Below are 22,150 nucleotides of genomic sequence, written 5' to 3'. Positions count from 1 at the left end.
TGAGTGAACAGTTTTACTAGCATACTTTGTGACTTCAGATTTCAGTAGGAGTCTGGGCCCTTCTCATGGAGAATGTGGATGTCCCTCACTTTTCTTGACATATGAGAAGGAAGTGGCCATGGGGTCCAGAGTCTATGTTCAGTGAACAGAGAGGCCAAGAGCCAGAGTGGGCTCCCTTCACAGCTGAAAGCTTTGTGTTTGCAGAGTCTTGCTAGAGGGGAGGAATGAATGTTTTTGGTGAGAAAGCTGAGAAAAGAGAAGTTGTGGGATTTGAACATCACAGGTCACAAAGCAGATAGGAACATTTTCCTAAAAATAAACAATTGTACTGGCTTAATATATAAAGGAAAATACAATTTTGTGTGATTTATATGCAATCTCCAAATAGTTTTAAAGGAAGTGGTTAGAGGATAAATAAAATTTTAAAGTATAGGATACATTGAACTATAAAATAGTGTAAGCATGCTCAATTCCTCCTTTTATCACTCTGAATTTCTAGTCCAATTATTTTCTAATAATGTTCTATCAGTTTATCCTCTACCAGCATGATCTTTTGCATAAGCTCTTGTGGACTCAGATCCTTCCTTCATTCACTTAGATAAGGCTTATTCCTCTGCCTCTAGCCCCAAGGTCAGGTCACCAGCCCTTTAGCTCTCTTTAGGAGAATACTCTTGATGAGCTGCCAACAGAGGTCATCTCTCCCCAGAAGGAAATTAAGTGGTGTTCAGGACGACACTTGATTTCCCAACTCTATCTTCTGAACCTAGGCCAGATGCTGGGTTCCCTGACAGACATCAGACCTTAGACATCCATTTCACTTTGACTTCTTCCTTCTTTCATTCCAGCTTTCTCTTGGTGTCTCTCAGTAGCTCCCTTTCTATAGCATAGGGAGAAGTGGAGAGGGTGAGACTAAAAGGGAGGAGAGTGACAGGGAAGAAAGACTCTACACCAGCTTCAGCCATCTCAAGTTGTCAAAGAGAAGGCCTCTAGTGCCCATTCTCTTTTTCTAAATTGAGTAGAGGCAGAATGTCAATGTGGGCAGAGCTCTGGGGGAGTAGGGTTCTGCTGGTGAGGGCATCATAGTACAATCAAGTTTAGGACTTCATCTCACAATTTTTTTTCCTTTTTTTGAGATGGAGTCTTGCTCTGTCACCCAGGCTGGAGTACAGTGGCACGATCTCAGCTCACCGCAACCTCCGCCTCCCAGGTCCAAGTGATTCTCCTGTCTCAGCCTCCCTAGTAGCTGGGATTACAGGCATGCGCCACGAAGTCCAGCTAATTTTGTAGTTTTAGTAGTTTAGTAGAGACAGGGTTTCACCAGGTTGATCAGACTAATCTCGAACTCCTGGCCTTAAGTGATCCACATGCCTTGGCCTCCCAGACTGTTGGGGTTACAGGCATAAGCCACTGCGACTGGCTGACCTCACCATTGTAGACACTGGTTGCAAAGTCTGATCTGTAACCTTAGACCTTTGATCTCATATTGAAAGTCATAATTACCCTGGTTTATCTGACTTTGGGAATGCAAAATGCCTCCCTAGCACTGACCACCTGTATATTTACATTTCACTTTTCTTTTTGTATTTCTCTTCCAGCTAGCCTGGCACCCACTCAGATTATCTTGACCAAATAGAGATTTATTATAAATGGGCATATGGGGTCTCATGGAGGTCCAAGAACTGGATCATAATATAGTGGGTCTTGTCAACCCAAAACAATCAAAAAGATCAGAATCTAGTTTAAAGAGAGTTCATTCAATTGCAAAGTTTAAGGACAGCTGCCTGGGAAGCACAAATTCCAGAAAATGAAAGTCAATGTTTTGAAGTATATAAGTTTGGGATCATTTATATAAACAAAGTTTAGGGAAGCTTAACAGAGTTTTAATGTCTTTCTGTATAAGGCTTGATGCATGGTTATAGCGATCTGATTAGCTGAGGTGGTCTTTTTCTTTTGGGAAAGGTGTATTTAACATTCCACACTGAAGATGTAACAATTACGCTGAAGACCTAACAATCATGAGCCAACTGGTCTGAGTTAGGTACACGACAAAAAAGGAGGCAATTAATCTGTAACATGGATCAGTCATTAGAAAGGGGAAAGGTCTGGCCTCTCTGAGTCACTTACAGAACAAGAACAGTGAGGAAGAGAGTTAATCTATAATCTAATAAGCAGAAGTTGCAAACATACTACACGTGATTCAGTCTCCAGGGCTTAACTTCCTTTTTGACTTAATAAATTTAGAGGGTCTTGAAATTTTATCTTCTTTTATTGCCGTATGGACCCTGGAGCAGGAAGATGACTGAGGATCCAAGGCAGCTTTGGAAGCCTTAGTAGAGAAGTTTACAGGTCTTTTCTTATTTTCAACAGGAAGAATTAGCCTCTTATTTTTAATTTGTGTTTTTTTCTTATGATATAATGACCTCTCTGGCTCCCTCTAAATTATGACTTTCCTGATATAACTACAGCACTAATAAAAAAAATCCTGTGTCCAAGAATTTGATGACTTATTTTTGTCAATTGTGCCAGGTGGATGACCACTTTCTGGATTGGCTTCTCTGGGGCAGGTGCCCATCTGTAATCTTATGAGTTATGATAAGAGGAGGAAAGAATTACAGGAAACAAAAAAATGACCTTAGAAGTAGCTGTGGTTAGAGCAACTCTATAAAAGTGGGAACGTGAAAAACACCTCCTGTATATCTACCACGTCTTCCTTTTAGCTTGCAGTGCCTGAGGGAGCAGCTGCTAGTACTCCCACTGTTTCACAGAGTGCTGACCTCTAAGTAGATACTCAACAGATACTGTTTGGGAGAATGATATACTTAGCAGGTTGGAGTTTTGTTAGGTATTCCTCCCATTGAAAGCAGCCCTGGGGTATGTGTGAATTGCTGAAAATGGTTTTATAAAAGGAAAACATTTCAATCAGAGGATCTAACCTGAATGTTTCCATGCGAATGATGATTACATTATCTTTATCAAGCAATCCTCAATTATTGTAAACTTTCTCTTTATCTCATTTGGAGGTAGAGAAAAGATATTTTAGTGTCAGAAATAAAGATTTGGCATATAGAACAACTACATTTTGATGAAATCCTTTCATTTCTGGAAAAACCAGACTGATTATTTTACATACAGAGGTTTTGTTTGGTCAAGTACAGAAACAGTTCAAATATATGGGAAAGAACTTCTGCTTATTAGATTCAAATAAAAGGAAAGGTCTTATGACTTTTCTTTGGAGAACGCCAAATCGACAGGTTGCTGCTACTGCCTCCCACCTTCCATCTAATCTATCTTTGAACTTAGCCAAAGTAGAAAAGAACATTGTAAAAACCTTCAGGGTCTAGTTCAGAGCTGAGGCAATGAGCTCCGAGCTCTGCTCTTTGTTGGTTCCATCTAAACTGTCACCTCAGGAACGAACAACTTATAAAACATGCTTTGGATCCTAAGGGATTTGGGTGAGAGGAAGAAGATGAATAAATGGAAATGGATTCTCACCACTGGAGAAAAAATTAGAATTGCATTCCTTGCCAATGGTGGGTGGCAACACCATCCTTCTGTGTGAGGAGCATCATAATGAAGACTATTTCTTTAGGGAATTCTATAATTCTTGAGTTCTACCTTTTTGCCATCTATGCTCAAAGGGTAGCTTTCCGTGAGGACGGTCCACCCGAACTGTCTTATTTAAGTACATGTAATGCAACACAACTCTAGAAAAGAAAACCAATTATTCTTAGGCAATTGTTAATGCTGTCATGACCACACGATTCTGTGCTCATGTTTTTCTGCTGTTGTATAAGACAGAACACATACCTTTCGTTTTATGACAAAATCTTGAGCACTAAGTTGTGTTTTATTATATGCAGGCTTATTGAGCAAATGGAGACTTATTCCTTGTCTTTGGGTAATCAATCCGTGGTGGAACCTAACATAGCAATACAGTCAGCAAATTTCTCTTCAGAAGGTGCTGTGGGGCCTTTAAATGTTCGCTTCTCTGTGCAGAAAGGTGAGCTGTTAATCTTATTTGCTTGTAACAGTAAAGAGCATTCTGCTACCAATGATGAATAATAATGCTCTACTCACGATAATGTAGACTTTTACAATTCTACTCTTTCCCTTCTCATATAGGAACTAGCAGTTCTCTAATTTCTGGTTCAACAGTTTTACATACAGACGTGGATGGCCTTAACCCAGATGGACAGACTGAACTTCAGATCTTGCTTAATATAACAAAAAGTAGGTCTCAAACTTTGTGACATTTTAAAAATTGGACTCGAATTCATGGAACTAATAACTTCTAATTTACTGAAGGAGAAATAATGTCTGCTTAGTTTCATACTGAGTAATTTGCATTTGAGTATGTTTGAGCTCTGACATATTATGGTAATCTCAGCTCTACTATTCTAAGTCAAAAACATAATTTCTTTGTTTTTTCTTCTTTCAAAAGCCTTTTGGAAGGTAGCAGAATTGAAATGTTCAGGCCGTGTACACAAATATGTTTTCCTACAAAAATCTTGCTAAGGTGGTTCTGTTTTACACTTACACATTTAAGACATGTTCAATCACAAGCTCTGACCATGTTTACTAGCGGCATGACACTCTCAGGCTCAGATGCACCCCGCAGACCTAACCCTGGAGAAGTCCATGTAATTGGCACAGTCATCATTTAGTAGTATCAATTTTAGGTTATCTCCTTTCTATGGTGTCTACCACGTGCTCACTATTATCCTGCATATAACCTTTCAGAAATTCTTACAAGTAACTTGAAGTGGTTGTATTTTTCAAAGCCTAAAAAAAAGATAAGTAAATCAAACACACACATTTACTTTTCATTTCTCCCCAAACAAAAAAGCCCGATGCCAGAAAGTATATGTGTTAGACAGAATAAATGTATAATAGCAGTAAAAAGAAGAGAGTATTATTCGTGAACCTGGCACTCTGGAATTTACTCTCATTTGCTTTGGCCACATGCTTTGCGATGGTAAAGACTAAATCTAAGTCTTCTATGTTCTTGTGCATTTTTTCTTTTAATTTAAAAATACTTCATGCATACAGAAAAGTACAGAAAGTAATGTGAGGAGTACCTATGTAACTACCAGCCAGGTAAACAAATGTCAATTTTTCCTATATTTGCCTCAGATCTCTTTAAAAAAGAGAGAGACGATATTACAGTTGCACCTGAAGCCTTCTACCTCACAAATCACTGCAGCCTCAACTTCCCAGGAGGCAGCAATCCTCCAGCCTCAGTCTCCCAAGTAGGTGGGACTATATAGGTATGCCCTGCTAATTTAAAAAAAATTAAATTAAATTTTTTTGTAGAGACAGAATCTCGCTATGTTGCTCAGCCTGGTCTCAAACTCTTGGCTCAAGTGATCCTCCTGCCTCAACCTCTTAAAGTGTTGGGATTATAGCCATAAGCCACTGTGCCTAGTCTCATTCTTTTATTTTTAAAGAAAACAAAAAAACCTTGCTCTACTTTTAGGGTTAACTTTTCATTTAGTGTCCAGGAGAAACAATTTGGTGATGTCAATGTACTGTGAACAAAAGCCAGCAACCCATCCCTTTCTCTCCAGGTGGAGGCTCCAACAACTGTCACAGAGGAGGACAATTTGGGGGCTGTCGGGGCCTTGCCTGTCTCCCTCTCAAATCAGATGACTGAATACTCTGGTCTCACACCACAACATTTTCCTTTTATCACTTGTGAAAGACAACAGAGTTTAGGAAATTAATTCAGTTAAAATGTATACTGTTGATGCTTCTGCTGTTTTAAATATGCCAACAGTTGTATAAATAGTTAGGAGGCAGTCCTGGTTCTTTGACTGCTGCTGCCAATGGGCTGGGTGCAAAACCCTCCACAGCAGCGATGGTCTTTCAGGATCTTTGATGAACAGCTGATTCCTTTTTCCAATGTCCAGAAGATGTTTCACAGTAGCCTGCTAGCCTTGGGAGAAGCCCATGATTGTCATGACACAGCAGGGGACAATAGTTGAAGAGATGGTGAAGAGTGCCTGCCTCAAAAACTCCACAGAAAAAGTGACTTGAGCTCCTTGCTCCGTGACTTAACACCACTCGTCCCCTTTGAACAGGAGACTGACCTCATCTGGGCTCAGCCATCCTGGTGTCCCAGCTTTGCTATTTCCTGTCTCATGTTTTGTCATTGCAGGAGGCAACATGGGCTGGGGCTGCCCAAATGTCGTGTTCACTCTCTCCATCTCTCATGTATAAAGCAAGACGTTTACTTTATACATGAGATCCTTGCAATACCTTTTTGAGGTGGATTAGGCAGAAATTCTCATTCCTATGTAGAAGGTAAGGAAACTGAAGCTCAGAAAGAAAAATTAATATGGTGGAATGGCCTACCATGGGTTATATGTATTACTTACATATTGCAATTAGGTAAAGGTTCAACCAGTAAACCATTTTTACTGTACTTTATTAAAATATTAAGCAGCTATGCACTTCTACAACAATGTGAGATATTGTTTTTTGTTTACCCTACAGTTCGCTTATTGATCTTAATGTCTTTTTCTCCCTATAGGTAACAGCAAGGCATGTGGCTTTGTAGTTTATCAAAATGACAAGCTTTTCCAATCAAAAACTTTTACAGCTAAATCAAATTTTAGTCAAAAAATTATCTCAAGCAAAACTGATGAAAATGAGGAAGATCAGAGTGCTTCTGTTGACATGGTCTTTAGTCCAAGGGTGAGTTTTTCATTGCAGATACAAGAAAAAAGTGTCCTCATGCTTTCTGTCTTTCTGATCGTGGCAGCTGAGACTGAGTAGAGTAATACAGGGGAAGAAGTAGGAGGAAAGGGCGGGGGTTTCCGTGAACAGAAATAATAAAAATTCAGACCAATCTTGAATACCAAAAGCAGGGATATTTTGAATAAAATAAATCTGCAGCAAAACTCTTCAAAAGATTCTTTGATGTATCCATTTAAATGTTCCTCCCAATCATATCTTTTGTCAAACTAACTAAATGCAAAGTTAGCTAATTTAAATTTTATCTCCTTTTTTTCCCTCTCCTTAATCATAATGAATGTGCTAATGCTTAGTATATATTTAATTCATTTCTCAGATGACTGTCTTATACTACTTGATTTTTTTAGCCCAATTAAGCATTTAGAAATAGTAATTGTAATTGTCTTGTCAATGCACAGTACAACCAACAAGAATTTCAACTCTATTCCTATGCCTGCGTCTATTGGAATTTGTCAACAAGGGACTGGGACACGTATGGCTGTCAAAAAGACAAGGGCACTGATGGATTTCTGCGCTGCCGCTGCAACCATACTACTAATTTTGCTGTATTAATGGTAAGGATGTACATAGCAATCTCTTTCCAGATGAGAATTTTCCTTACACACAATTCTAGTATGTGCTCCTTGGAGATAACTTTGGGATTTAATTTACATAGATTCTCAACTCATATTAAATAGAAAAACAGGAAATAAAATAATAGGACTAAAGGCTGGGTGCGGTGGCTCACCCCTGTAACCCCAGCACTTTGTGAGGTCGAGGTGGGCAGATCACGAGGTCAGGAGTTCAAGACCAGCCTGACCAACATGGTGAAACTCCATCTCTAGTAAAAATACAAAAATCAGCCAGGCGTGGTGGTGCATGCCTGTAATCCCAGCTACTGGGGAGGCTGAGGCAGGAGACTTGCTTGAACCTGGGAGACAGAGGTTGCAGTGAGCCAAGATCGCACCATTGCACTCCAGCCTGGGCGACAGAGTGAGCCTCCGTCTCGAAAACAAAACAAAACAAACAAAAAAATAGGACTAAGGTAAAGGCAAGTAGAATAGAACTTTTTGCTATGTGGTCTTAGGATAGAGAGGTCAGCACTATGTATTTGATCATGGGAAGGGAGCCCACGTGCGGAAGAAAAGCTGGTGGACTCCATTCAACTAACTCACACGTTCTGAAGCGTAAACTTGTTATAGCCAGAGGTAAAGCTGTATAGCTGTGTGTCGGAGACAGGTTCAATATTTCCTTAGCTATATGTGGACAGTTTAAATCATTACCCAAAGCTTTTCCCATTGAAATTGCTCAAGTTACTAAGTTTTTGCTAGAAGATACAAAAGAAAAACTCTTTAATTCCTTCAATTTGTCCCCTGGTTTCTCCGTGTATTCTTTAATTCTTTTACTTTAATTCTTTTACTCTAAAGCTATACTGTGCAAGCAACTGATAATACTTAGCTCTGGTGTGCAGCTGTGCTTGCATCTCTCAAGGTTCTTGTGCTGACCCTTGTAAGAAGGGTACGTTCTATTTCCAGAAATCTGTTATTCTGGTGAAACAAAGAAAATGTTAGTTATATACTTGATGGAATGTTTTTTATACATGATGGAATGGGGAGTTATGGAGAGTGTTCTCCTTAGTAAGGGACTATTAATGTTATGAATCTCCCAAGGAGAAGCAGATGTTTTCATTTCCCAGTAGCTATAATATAGCCATATTTGGGAAGCCAGTGGAGACTGGTGGAACATACTTGTATAGCTTACATTATCAAAGCATAGAACCTTGCTTTTTAAAACTTTTTGAGATAACAGTAGTTTTCTCATTTTAATTATAAAAACTCTCTTATTTTAATTCGTTTGGATTATTTCTATTCTAACTTGTATTACAGAGAGGTCTGCTTTCTCAATCAGGAGATACAGGAGAAAAATTTAACTTTTTGATATCTTAAAGTCATAGGATCATTGATTAGCTATGTAAAGCTCAGGTTGCTATACATGTTAAATGATACAGTTTACTTTACTACAGTTATCTATTCCCTTTCTTGAGGTTAGGCTTTCAGCTATGTCTTCTCACTAGTATCTGACTGCCTCAATGCCTATGTACCTACATTTGTAATTAGTTTTGGTTTACAATATTTTTTTTAAAATGGCTGATTAAAATTGCATGTGAAGTAAGAGCAAATAGGCTCTGAGTGAAAAGATTATTTTTAAAATCTGAAGACCTATGAATCTTATGATTCTTTTTGCATCTACTTAGTATACTACACACAAGAAATAACATACAATTTTTGTTTTGTTATTTTTAAATGTGTATTTTGTTTTTATTTCTATAAAAGCAATATACAGGCATTGCATAAAGTATGAAAGTATATACTAAACAAAAATATACTGATATGGAAAAATGTTTATGAAAAAGTAAAATGGTGGCCGAGCACGGTGGCTCAAGCCTGTAATCCCAGCACTTCGGGAGGCTGAGACGGGTGGATCATGAGGTCAGGAGATCGAGACCATCCTGGCTAATACGGTGAAACTCCGTCTCTACTAAAAAAAATACAAAAAACTAGCCGGGCGAGGTGGCGGGTGCCTGTAGTCCCAGCTACTCGGGAGGCTGAGGCAGGAGAATGGCGTAAACCCGGGGGGGGCGGAGCTTGCAGTGAGCTGAGATCCGGCCACTGCACTCCAGCCTGGGCGACAAAGCGAGACTCCGTCTCAAAAAAAAAAAAAAGAAAAAAGAAAAAAGAAAAAAAAAAAGAAAAAGTAAAATGGCAATTCGAGCATAATGTTATTAGGTTAACAAACCCCTGTGTGTTTGTGTAATAGACATAGATAGTATTTTTAAGCATGTAAGAAAAAAAGATAGGCTCTCAAGAGGTAGGTATGGTGTGGGGTAGCTGGCAGTATAAAGGAACATATGCTTTTTTATTAGGCCTCTATATTCCTTTCATATTTTACAAGTAAGTATACAGTGCTTTTCTAATTTCAACAACTTAAAAAATCAGAAAGTACAGATAAGCAAAATGAACTATACATATCCAACCCACCCTGTGACCATCACCACTACCTCACCAGATTTCTAAGATTACATACTCATATGGTATATATTTTCATATATATACACACACACACCCACACAAACATGTTGAGAGATATATAAATATATTACACAAAAATAAGACTTCCTTTAAAAAATTAACAGGGTATGAGCATCTTTCCATATTTATGAAAATATTTCTGCAACTTTATTTTTAGTGCATCAAGTTAGATATACTTAGAGTCCAGTTACACATAAAAATAATGTCATGAATAAGTGAGGCAACCATTGACAATTTAGATCTAATTCAAACAATTTTGATTTTAGACATCAAGGAAGAGTATAAATAGTTGACTTGTGAACAACATGAGACTGTATGGGTCCACTTAATATGTGGATTTTTTTCAATAAAAAAGTCTGCCCTCCACATGGGCCCTCCACATTCTGCATCCACAAGGAAACATAGATGGAAAATAACACGGTATTTTCAGAGTGTAAAACTGGTATATGGAGGCCAGCTTTTCACATCAGCAGGTTCCACAGGACCAACTGCAGGACTTGAATATGCACAGCTTTTGGCATCTGCAAGTTGTTTTGAAACACTCCCCCCGCAAATACCAAGGCATGACTGTATATTTTTCCCTAACTGAATGAGTTAGATAATTATTCTCAAGCCTGTACTTCAGGTAAACTGCTCAGCAATAAGGGGTTGATGTATTTCACTTTTAAATATATCAAGAGCTTTTCAAAAGGAAGATATTCTGGCAACTGTCTGGTTATTTTGACCCATGTAACTCTGTGATGTTGATTTTCATTAACATTTCAGGGATGATTATTTAAAAATATGAGTCTTAACTTGTTTTTCAGACTTTCAAAAAGGATTATCAGTATCCCAAATCACTCGACATATTATCCAACGTTGGATGTGCACTGTCTATTACTGGTCTGGCTCTCACAATTATATTTCAGATTGTCACCAGGTAAGAGCAGAAGCAGGCTCTTTTCAGAAAAGAAATTGCTATCTTGATATAATTTACTCTGAGAATTCTCATAAGAATGTAGTGTCTTTGAACTAGACGAGAACTCAGAGATGTACTTACTTTATAGAGAAGGACATTCAGGCCTGGAAAGGCTAAGAAATACACACTAATAAATATATAATTATAAATTGTGGCAAGTGCCTTGAAAGAAAATTATGTGCCACTTATTTACAAGTTTGTCATGTAAAATTAATGTGGTCCTGCAGCTCATGAATGCTATAATTCCTTAGTGTTGAATAGACCATGCCTATCAATTTGTATTTGTAAAGGAAAGGGACATTGCAAACAGCATTTTTTTAAAAAAGTAATTTAAAAAATATATCGAGCTTTCAAACGGTGAAACGTTTTTCAAAAATATATGGTTTTCAAATGATGAAAGTTTTTGAATTCCATACCTTAAAGTCTAATTTTAAATAATGACCTATAAACAAATACTTCTCTCCACCTTGACCCCTTCATTTGAGGTCCAATTTTGTATCCCATTCATTATGTTTTGTCACATGCTACATTTTTTAACTGCCTGTGGTCTTTTAGAAGCTTGTTCATTTATTAATTTACTCTGTTTACTGTGTGTTTCCTCTGTCAACTTCACATTTCATGTTTGTTTGGTCTTTCATGACACTGAAATTTTTTAAGCATCCAGGCCAGTTACTTTGAAAAATGTTCCACAATGAAAATTTGTCTGAAATTTTCTTCATGAAGAGATGCAGGTTAATTATTTTTGGTGGGAACACTGCAATCATGGATTTTTTTTAGTGTGACACAACAAGCAATGCATATCAGTGTGTCTCATTATTGTAGGCTGTAAGTTTGATTCCTCGTTTAAAGTGATGTCTGCCAGATTTCCACATTTTTTCCCCGTGTAAATAATAGATGACTCATGGGGTGCCACTTTGAGGCTGCATGGTATCCTGTTTCCCAAAAATCTTTTACTTAATGATCTTGTTACTCATCCTTACTGGAACAAATTATTACATTAGTAGCTGAAAAATGGTGATCTTCTAGTCTATCATTCTTTCTATATTTGTTTGCTATACTCTTTTGCAAAAAGCATACTTCCCAGTGTAGCCAGAGGGAGCCACTTCATGTTGTTTTGTCATGTCTCAGTCTTTAGTCACTTCCTTATTTCAATCACAGCAAAATGATCATCTTTCACTTTCTGTGCCTCATACCTGAACCAGCCATTTCTCCAAAGAGCCAGAATTGTTTTCGATTCCTTTTCTTCCCCTTTTCACATTAAATGAGTCTCTTGCCATTCATTTAAAAGTTTTACAGTGAGTGCTTATGTTGCAAGGAGCTGAATACAAACCTATGAACAGAGAGATAATCTCCTATCTCTCATGAAATATACACTTTTGGAGGGCAGAAGGAAGACATTATAAAAATATATACACAACTGAATATATAGTTACAAATTGTGGTAAGTGCCTTGAAGAAAAATTACATACCATGTAATTACATGTTTGTCATGTAAAATTAAATGCCTCTTAAATTTGTCTCATTATTTGTATTTCTACCATCACCACAGTTGTACTGACGATTATTTGGCCCCATAAGGATGAGTCATAGTTGCTGCATAACCAGTTTCTTTGCCCAAACCTTACTCTTTTCATTTCTCATCAGATTTCTTTACTCCTTCATCAATACGTTTTCTAGCACAATTGTGCACCCATAGATGGCACTAAAATTCATCAGGAAACAAAAATAAAAATAAACGCCAGGCACGGAGGTTCACACCTGTAATTCTAGCACTTTGGGAGGCCAAGGCAGGAGGGATTGCTTGAGCCCAGGAGTTTGAGACCAGCCTGGGCAATACAGCAAGATCACATTTCAAACAGATTTTTTCAAAAAAGACAGAAAAAACAAAAGAAAAACAAAGACAAAATTTTATTGACTTTAAAATCCTGAATTATAAAATTTTCTTTGTTCTTGGACAGGTTCCCATATAATAATAACACACAGAATACAGATAGTCCCCTACTGACCATGGTTCAACTTACGATTTTTCAGCTTTAAGATGGTGCAAAAGTGATAGCATTCAGGGTGTTTCTTGATTTACGATAGGGTTATGTCCCAATAAACCCATTGTAAATTGAAAATACGGTCAGTTGAAATGATGTTTTTAGTTTTCAATGGGTTTATTGGGATGCCATCTCATTGTAAGTTGAGGAGCATCTATATAGTAATAATGTATAAGAAGGGCCAGGCTATTTGAAAATCACCTCTTCTTCCTGTGGATTATAATTGATAAAATTAGATAAAAACTAGAATCTAATCTTGCTTTTATATAAAAAGATTCTTTCGAGTACTTTTTGCAGTTCTGGTCATTAAACCTCTCAATAGATTTAATGAAATTTTGAATTGTCCCGAAATCTCAACTAAAATGTCAAGCAGACAGACTAAGTGCTGTTTGAATGAAAGCTTTTTTATTCAGTGTGGGAATCCAAAGATCAAGAGAGGTCATGATGAAACATCATAAAAACATAAAGAATATATAATGGGCAAATAGACTTCATCAAATTATGAGTTATTAAGAATAGAGAGGTACTTGAAGGTTAGAACTTTAGGCATAATAATAAACCTGGGAAATGGTATTCCAAGAGGTCTTGCAGTCTGAAAAATCCAGAAGGCTTTAAATGGTAGTGAGTAGAGATTTTATAACTTTTATTGGTGTAGCACTATCTGCCATAGTAGACATGAAACTGTAACATGCCTTTAAGGGGATATAAGGGGATTGCTTTTAAGCAATAAGGAAAATAACACATGTACAAAAAAGAGTATCATGTCTTACTTTTTAGATCAACTTTACTAAGAGAAATCTTGCATTCTCTGCCAATCTGAAAATACACATTTGGGCTAGCACAGAACATATACATGAACTACACACAGCACACCATACATATACACACACCACACCATACACACACATACACACACACACACTCATACACACTCAAACACTCATACTGCCTTCTGAAGATTACTGGTAAACAAGGCTGGCCTGCAGACAAAATCAGAGAAACCGCTGCTCTTTTAGAGCAAAGACATTAGGTAAGCATGAGAAGGAAAAAAAGCCAATTTTAAAGAGCACTTGGTTATACACCCAGAAATTATATCTTCCAATAAAGGAACAGTTCTTGAGAATGATTTACATTCAAAGTGCGGTTCAGGACATCTTGACCCATCTGACTATCAGCAAGCATTTCCCAAAATGTGGTCCCTGAAACATTAGTCCTGGGGAGATTCTTGATGAAAATAAGGTTCTGAAAATTCTTGCAGAAAAGATATGTGAAATTTTGTTGTGTATAAGCCATTTAAAAAGACAGTAATCATTAGTCTACTTAAATTATAAAGAATACCATCAATAACAATAGGCCATGAAACAAATTAAAAATATTTTTACCTAATTTAAATCTTCATGGAAGCCTCACTCTTTAAACATAAAGTAAGCTGAATATTACCTAATTTTGTTGTAAAGCTATTACACTGTTACGGGAAATTATTTAAAAATTGTCTTTGGCCTTATTTTAAAAGTGAGTTTTAAAGATAAATTACATTTTAAAACTCAAGACTTTTTTTCTCTACATTTAAACATGAGTTCATCTACTAATGTGCAATTTTCTGTTATAAAAAATTTTAAAACTCCATATAGGGCCTCTTCCACAGATGCTTGCAAATTTAGAGTAGAACTTATTATCTAGTGTTATATTAAAAAAAACTGCCCCAAAACTCAGTGGATAGGAACAGATATTATTTCTAATGATTCTGTGGCTTGTCTGGTTCGGCTGGGTAATTTTTCTACTGGTCTTGCTGGAGTCTTGCAGTCAGATGGCGGCTAGGCCAGAGTCATCTGGAGGCTTACCTAGGATGCTAGGACAGCTGGATCTTTCTCCCTCTCCATACAGTCTCAGAGGACTTCCACGCAGTTTTTTTTTTTTTTTTTTTTTTTTCAGAAAGTTGGCTGGGCTTTTTACGCAGTGGCTCAGAACTCCCAGCAGCACAAAAGGGAAAGCTGTCAGTGTTGTAGGACTTTCTCCTTTGTTCAGCTGAAAGCTGGGTTATTGTCACACGACCATGAAAGATTAGGCTCACAGACACTTTGAAGGGTAAAAAAACCAGGGTTAATTGGGTGAAAAGGGAAAAAAAGGGCAACAGGGACTCTCAGCAAACTGAAAGGCCTGCTGGTAGGCTTCCTGCCTGCGCAGATTGAATCCTGATACCTCTCCTCCTCGGAAGAGGAGGGGCCAGGCTCCTCCCCTCTGCAAAGGGCGGGAACTTCCCATAGCTCCACCCCGTTCTCCGAGCACGCTGGTCAGTTGGAGGTTCTCCTGGTACAGCTTTGTACTAGGTTGCCTCACCTGGAGGGCCATGTTATGACTTTTATATTCCCCAGGCACTTGTGCCTTTGTGAAGCCTTTCATTCATTAACGAAAGATTAAAAATTATATTTTATGATTGCATTGGTACAAAGATGAATATATTACTATTCTTTGAGCTAAGAGTTCTCTTTTTTCTTCTAAGTCTAAAAGAAGTTAAAACATTACTATGGGATACAAACACTGAGCACTGTTGTGTCTAATGGATAAGTCGGCCTTGGCTGCCAGGACTTCTGTTGCATCCCATCAGTTAAATCAAGGTACAGGCCAGACTACTGTGAAGGGACTATACAGGGCTACCTACCAGGAAGTAGGGTTCACCGGGGGCCCTCTTTGGAGATTAGCTATCACTTTTGATCAGAACACAGTTTCAAGAAAAGAGACGTCAACCTGTTTCCTTTAACTCATGACTTTGTGGAAACGATAAGAGGAGAGTATAGTTTTCTAATGTAATTGAGAAGGTAGATTTACCAACTGTCCCCACTGGGCTATGAACTGAATTTACATTGGGCAATAATATTCTTTGTTCCCAGAAATTTCACTGCAGTTTGTTTTGTGCAGTTGTTTTGTTTCATTTAATTTTTTATATGAATTTACTTATTTTCAGGAAAGGCAGAAAAACCTCAGCAACCTGGGTTTTGGTCAATCTGTGCATATCAATGTTGATTTTCAACCTCCTCTTTGTGTTTGGAATTGAAAACTCCAATAAGAACTTGCAGACAAGTGATGGTGACATCAATGATATTGACTTAGACAATAATGACGTACCCCAGACAGACACCATTAACATCCCGAATCCCATGTGCACTGCGATTGCCGCCTTACTGCACTATTTTCTGTTAGTGACATTTACCTGGAATGCACTCTATGCTGTACAGCTCTATTTCCGTCTAATAAGGACCATGAAGCCTCTTCCTCAGCATTTCATTCTTTTCATCTCATTAATTGGATGGGGTAAGTGTTTGCATCTCCCCTTTCTCAGGAATTTAATTTTGTGGAAATCATTTAAACAAACACTTATTGAAGGCCAAACAGTCCAAGGTCTTGATGTAATTAAGAGGACATAGAAAATACAATGATTGCTAAGAATACTTTCTCTCTAGAAGCTTATACTCCAGTGAAGGAGGCAGATATGATCAAGGCAAGAATACGAGATACATCACAAACTAACTTAACTAACTTAAAAATGTTAATTTCCTTTAACATCTCTTTTTATTAATTTGATTTGAGATTTAGGCCACAAATAATTAACTTCCAGCTACTTTAAAAGAAATGTTTCAAGAAAGACAGAGTGACTCTTTAAGCAAAAATATTTGAAAAATGTATTGGTTTCCAGCAAAAGAAGACTTGTTTCAGGGATATCTAAATTTAAATTTATTCAAGTCACAGAGGAACTATGCCGCTGAAACATGACAATTCTGGCAAGAGTTACAAAGAAACCGGAAATAGGATTGATATGTAGAGCCATCACTAAAAAGGAAGGGAAAACACTTGGAGAAAATTATGTCCACTGTCGACCTGCATCTGTAGGATCACTTTGTATATTGTCCATAGTGAAAACAACACACATCCTGAAGAGGGTCAGTTGTATAATTCATGTATTGTCTTTTATAATTAATCCAAGTCTGGATAAATCATTAATTCTGTGCCTCTCTTTATCACATAGGAGTCCCAGCTATAGTAGTGGCTATTACAGTAGGAGTTATTTATTCTCAGAATGGAAAGAATCCACAATGGGAGTTAGACTACAGGCAAGAGAAAATGTGAGTTTATATTTTTTTAAATGTCCAGTTGTTTGACCTAAGAGTGTAACTGTTTAGTGATATTGACTCCAAGTGTTGCTGTAATTTGCATTTCACTTTATAATTGTCATGTTTAGTGGTAGACATTTCAAATTCCCAAACAACATTATATTTTAAATGTGATGACATGGAAATTTCCCATAAGTCCTTTTGTAAAGCAACTAATCAACTTCTAAATTTATAAATGTGAACTTTATTATGTTAAATTTGTCTTCTTTCATTAAATCTGAAAATCATGATACAATAGGTATTATCCTTAGTAATCCTGTATCTTAGTTTTCTCATCCAGAAAATGGGAATAACAATAATAGTAATTCCTGTTCTGGGAAGGGATCACTGCAAGGGATCAATCAAGTGTGAAAACATTTAATAACTTGAACACTCTCTATATGTCTCACTCATGTAAACCAATTCTATGTTGATATGATTTTAATGAATATTTCATGATGATTTATCATACATAACAAATTCTTCCTGTGATTCCAGTATGAATAATTAACTGTTGTAACAGAAGCATCTGACTGTATGGCATTTGCTTTTTTTGTGTGGGGGAGAAAAGAAAGTGGAGCTGAACTGAGACTCAACTCTTTATATGCATTTCTGCTACCAAATGGCAACTGCTCTTCAATTTGTCTTCCCTTCTCATTTTATAAATCTAACTATTCTTTTCTCCAAATTCCACCTGAAGTTGCAAACCAACACAAATGAAAGCACAACTTTTGGAAACGGGCAAGTACACCAAGGGAAGGCTGTGGTGTCTGGGAACTCACCTCTTTCCCAGGGCTGATCACACCCAACTGTAGGTTGGGGAGCTGACTGCCTGGCCTTATTTCATGCCTCCAGACACTATGTTTGATTATGGTTAAATATCGTTTAAGATTTAAAAATTTTAACACCACAAGTAGAAACATCTAATTAGAGATACCCAAGTTGCAAATATCTCATAGGGGAGGTAATTCACTTCAAATTGCATTATTAATTGGTGTTAACCCAGGCACAGGGCTAGACTCGGCTAGACTCACTACTTTAAAAGTCTTCAGAAGAAAGAAGCCAACTGACTTAAATTTGTTCACACTGAGCTATCAATAATTAAGGGCAGCTTCTTTCCCGATTATGGTGTTAGTTGTTGGGGAAGATACGAGGTAACTGATAATAAGAGAAGCAGGGGAGAGAGGAAAGGATGTGTGACATCAGCATCCACCTCCTCCTGGACTCTCTCCCCCACCTTCCACCCTACACACATGCCATCAAGGGCCACATTTCTTTAGGATGTATTGAGACCCAGGAGGGATTATTTTTGGTTTTCCTGAGTTATTCTCCTAGCAGTTGCTCCTCAAGAGCCTCTGCGCTCCCCTGTTGCTGCCAGTTCTGCCAATCATCCTGAAATCCCTGACCCAGTTACCTGAAGTAGTGCTGTCTCTGCATAGACCCAGTGGCAGGGTGAATGTAGGGCAGGCCACATTCCTCTTTAATGCTCTACCCCCAGTTTTCTGTACCACTACCACATAGGCCGTTTCAGACATTCCCGAAGGGTTGAGGTTAACATGGGAAATTATAATTGGGGGAAAGTTTTCAAGAATTGCTTTTATGCTGTAGCTGTCTTTCCCTATGTTCCATGGCAAACTTGTCAAGGAGTTAAACACTTAATCTGCATCCAATTATAATGCTCTCCGGACCTCAAGTTCATAGCTATTTGTCGGATCGACCTCCACCATCCTGAAGATAAACTTGGCACTATTTTATTTATGGATGGACTTACTATTGTATCTGTTAGAGGGAAGCATGCCTTTGCATTTTTAGATTCATTATAGAAAATGGAACATCATCTCAGTTTCCTCCTAGGTCACTCAGATTAGAAATATGATTTCCAATAATTTAAATTAAAACTATTTCAATGCAAAAAAATTTAGAAATTCTTTGGAATGTATAATAATGGTGTTTTACAAAACTCCAGGGGAAAGAAGATAAAATTAATTGAATGCCAAATATGTGCCATAGCTTCTCACATCATTGTAACACCTAACGGCCTACCTGACACCTCCACTTGACTGTTTAGTAGACATCTCCTCATCTTCCCTCCCAAACCTGCTCATCTCATCATCTTCCCCAGTTAACAGTAATTCTATCCTTCTAGGTGCTCAGATTTTGGAGTCATTCTTAATTCCCCTACGTACCACATCCAGCACATCAATAAATTATTTTGCTTTACTTTTAAATATATCAGGAATCAGACTATTTCTTAACATCTCCTCTCCTGGTCCAAACTACCATATTATTGCAATAGACTCCTAGCTATTAGGTTGGTGCGAAAGTAATGGCAGTTTCCAACCTAATATTAGTACCAACCTAATATTTCCTACTTTTGCTCATGCTGTTCTCTCATCACTGCACCTGGAGTAATGCTTTTAAAACTCAAGGCAGATCATGTCATGTCTCTCCATGTTGTCTAGGGTACAAGCAATTGCCCACAAAGCTCCTACATAATTTGTATCTTTGCACTAATGTTATCCACTTTCTGTGGTTCAGCCACACTAGCCTTTTTTTCTTCTTAAGCTGTCACCTCAGGGCCTTTGCACTTGATGTGATTTCTGCCTGGAACACACTTCCCCATCATCTACTTCAGGTCTTTGCTCAAATACAGCTTTTTTCCATGAGGTTTTCCCTGATTACTCTATTTAAAATGAAACACCCCTACCCTCCACACACATATACACAGTAATTTCTACTCTCATTACCTGATTTACTTTTTCTTCATGGCATTTGTCACCATCTGCCATATTGTGTATTTTATTTACTTTGTTTTATCTATTTCTCTGCACTAGAATGTAACCTCATTAAAGAAGGGATTTTTGTTTTGTTCACTGCTAATACCTTGGTGTCTAAAACAGTATCTCTAGCACATAGTATGTACTCTGTAAATACTCTTATTAAATGAATTAATTAATTCTTTCAACAATGCCAGTAGGTGGTTACTATTATTCTCACCTCAGATGAGAAAAAAACACCACTACAACCACCACCACCAAAAACAAAACAAAACAAAACAAAACAAAAAACCCCACAAAACAAAAACAAAACAGGTACGATGAGGTTAAATAACTTTTTCAAACTCTTTTTAAGCATTTAATATTTAAAAAATGCCCATCAATAGGAGACAGTTTAAAGTTACAGTATATTATTTCACTTTTCTAGTGGGTGGAATTCTTGAAAGTCATCTCAAATGTATAAAATGCAGAGGGATGTTAACTTTTAGCAGATCTTTCAGTTGAGTGAATGTCAATAATGTTAATAGCACAAGGAACCAGTATGTGTACCTTTCTTAGTCTGCTGAAATAATATTTTTTTTCTCCACAGCTGCTGGCTGGCAATTCCAGAACCCAATGGTGTTACAAAAAGTCCACTGTTGTGGTCATTCATCGTACCTGTAACCATTATCCTCATCAGCAATGTTGCTATATTTATTATAATCTCGATCAACGTACTGTGGAAGAATAACCAGAAGCTGACAAGGTAAGATTCTCAATGAATGGGAAGCTGCCAGGCAAGGCTCATCCAGCACTTAACACAGCACCATAACACATCCACAGTTCCAGGAGCTTTCAAACTCAGACAATGGCAGGGCTATGTGGTTTGCAGGAGAGATTTTCTCTTACACTTTGACTCAAAAAGTAGATCTTCTCATCTTCTCACATCAGTATAGTCTGCTCTCAATATCCTGGGTTTCCACATCTGTGGATTCAACAAAACGAGGATCAACTAAAAACTAAACCTAGACTTCAAGAAAAAAAATTTTCTTCCCTTGTCCTAAATATTCAAGAAATCATATTTGAATAATTAAAGAAATGAGAGGGTTGTGAGGAAATGCTGGTCCCTGGATTTTCATTTTATTAATACAATCCAGTACCTGTTGGCTGTATTTTACATGTATTGCTTGAATTACACAATAGCACTAAAATTTCTTATTTATTTTATTTTATTATTATTTTTTGAGACAGGGTCTTGCTCTGCCATCCAGGCTGGAGTGCAGTGGCACAATCACAGCTCACTGCAGCCTTGACTTCCTGAACTCAAGCGATCCTCTCCCCTCAGCCTCCAGAGTAGCTGGGACTACAGGCACACACTACCATGCCCAGCTAATCTTTTTCTATTTTTTATAGCGATGTAGTCTCTGTCAAAAACAGGCTGGTCTGGAACTCCTGGGCTCAAGTGATCCTCCTCAATTGGTTTCCCAAAGTGTGAGATTACAGGCATAAGCCCAGCCTTAAATTAAATTTTCGGCAGGGCGCAATAGCTCATGCCTATAATCCCAGAACTTTGGGAAACCGAGGCGGGTGGATCACCTGAGCTTGGTAGTTTGAGACCAGCCTGACCAACATGGAGAAACCCTGTCTCTACTAAAAATACAAACTTAGACAGGTGTGGTGGCGCATGCCTGTAATCCCAACTACTCGGGAGGCTGAGGCAGGAGAATCGCTTTAACCTGGGAGGCGAAGGTTGTGGTGAGCTGAGATTGCACCATTGCACTCCAGCCTGGGCAACAAGAGTGAACTTCATCTCAAAAAAAAAAAAAAAAAAAGAATTGAATTTTCTCTTGAAAAAATTGGAATATCTGGTCACTCTAAGCTGACATTCCCTGCAGGGGTCATGTGCTTTCTGATTTGCCAGTTCACATCCATGCTGCTTCTCTCCTTTCTATAACCTTTCTGGCTCCAAAACGCATTTTCATTGTCATCCCTGCTATAAACAAGAGCATTCAGTTGGAGAGACAAAAACCAGAAACTATTAAACACTTATACTCCACCCCTCCTGACCCCATCTCCATAGCATAAATTGACGGGAATACAGTGCTAATGAGACTATGAGTTCAGATTTAATTCTGTAAGATTTTGTTCATATTTAAGTAGACTTAATAAATGCAGGCACATCTGTGAGCTTATAGCCAGCTTACAAATAGATCCACTTAGTGTGACCAGATGAGTAAAAGCCACCATCTTTAGTGGGACTATGTCTTTTGTTTCTTTTAATGCTAACATTTTATTTAAACCAGTACAAGCACCATGCTTAACAAAAGACTGTCCAAAATAAACATGCAATATGAATTAGCAGAGATTGAAACCACAGCTTAAGAAGTTGTGCCAGTTGTTGGTTTTTTCAAATGATGACAGAGAA

The 22,150-nt window shown here is 37.8% G+C and overlaps 1 protein-coding gene across 2 annotated transcripts in view; it reads left to right on the top strand.

Moving 5' to 3' along the window:
- The window catches only part of ADGRG7 (adhesion G protein-coupled receptor G7), a 77,654-nt gene that overhangs the window by 27,342 nt on the left and 28,162 nt on the right, over positions 1–22,150 (top strand). Inside the window, exons 7-14 of one of the 2 annotated variants that reach the window (XM_023212122.2) lie at positions 3,861–4,000; positions 4,123–4,230; positions 6,533–6,696; positions 7,155–7,310; positions 10,631–10,743; positions 15,787–16,133; positions 16,846–16,942; positions 20,336–20,491. In XM_023212122.2, the coding sequence (XP_023067890.1) occupies positions 3,861–4,000; positions 4,123–4,230; positions 6,533–6,696; positions 7,155–7,310; positions 10,631–10,743; positions 15,787–16,133; positions 16,846–16,942; positions 20,336–20,491 (1,281 nt within the window). The remainder of the gene's footprint in view (positions 1–3,860; positions 4,001–4,122; positions 4,231–6,532; positions 6,697–7,154; positions 7,311–10,630; positions 10,744–15,786; positions 16,134–16,845; positions 16,943–20,335; positions 20,492–22,150) is intronic. The other variant, XM_023212123.1, reaches the window with a different exon arrangement.

Source organism: Piliocolobus tephrosceles, chromosome 2 (assembly GCF_002776525.5).
Source record: "Piliocolobus tephrosceles isolate RC106 chromosome 2, ASM277652v3, whole genome shotgun sequence".
Taxonomy (NCBI): Eukaryota; Metazoa; Chordata; class Mammalia; order Primates; family Cercopithecidae; genus Piliocolobus; species Piliocolobus tephrosceles.
The sequence above is the reverse complement of the archived record's forward strand: the minus strand, read 5'-3'. Positions and strand labels throughout refer to the sequence as shown.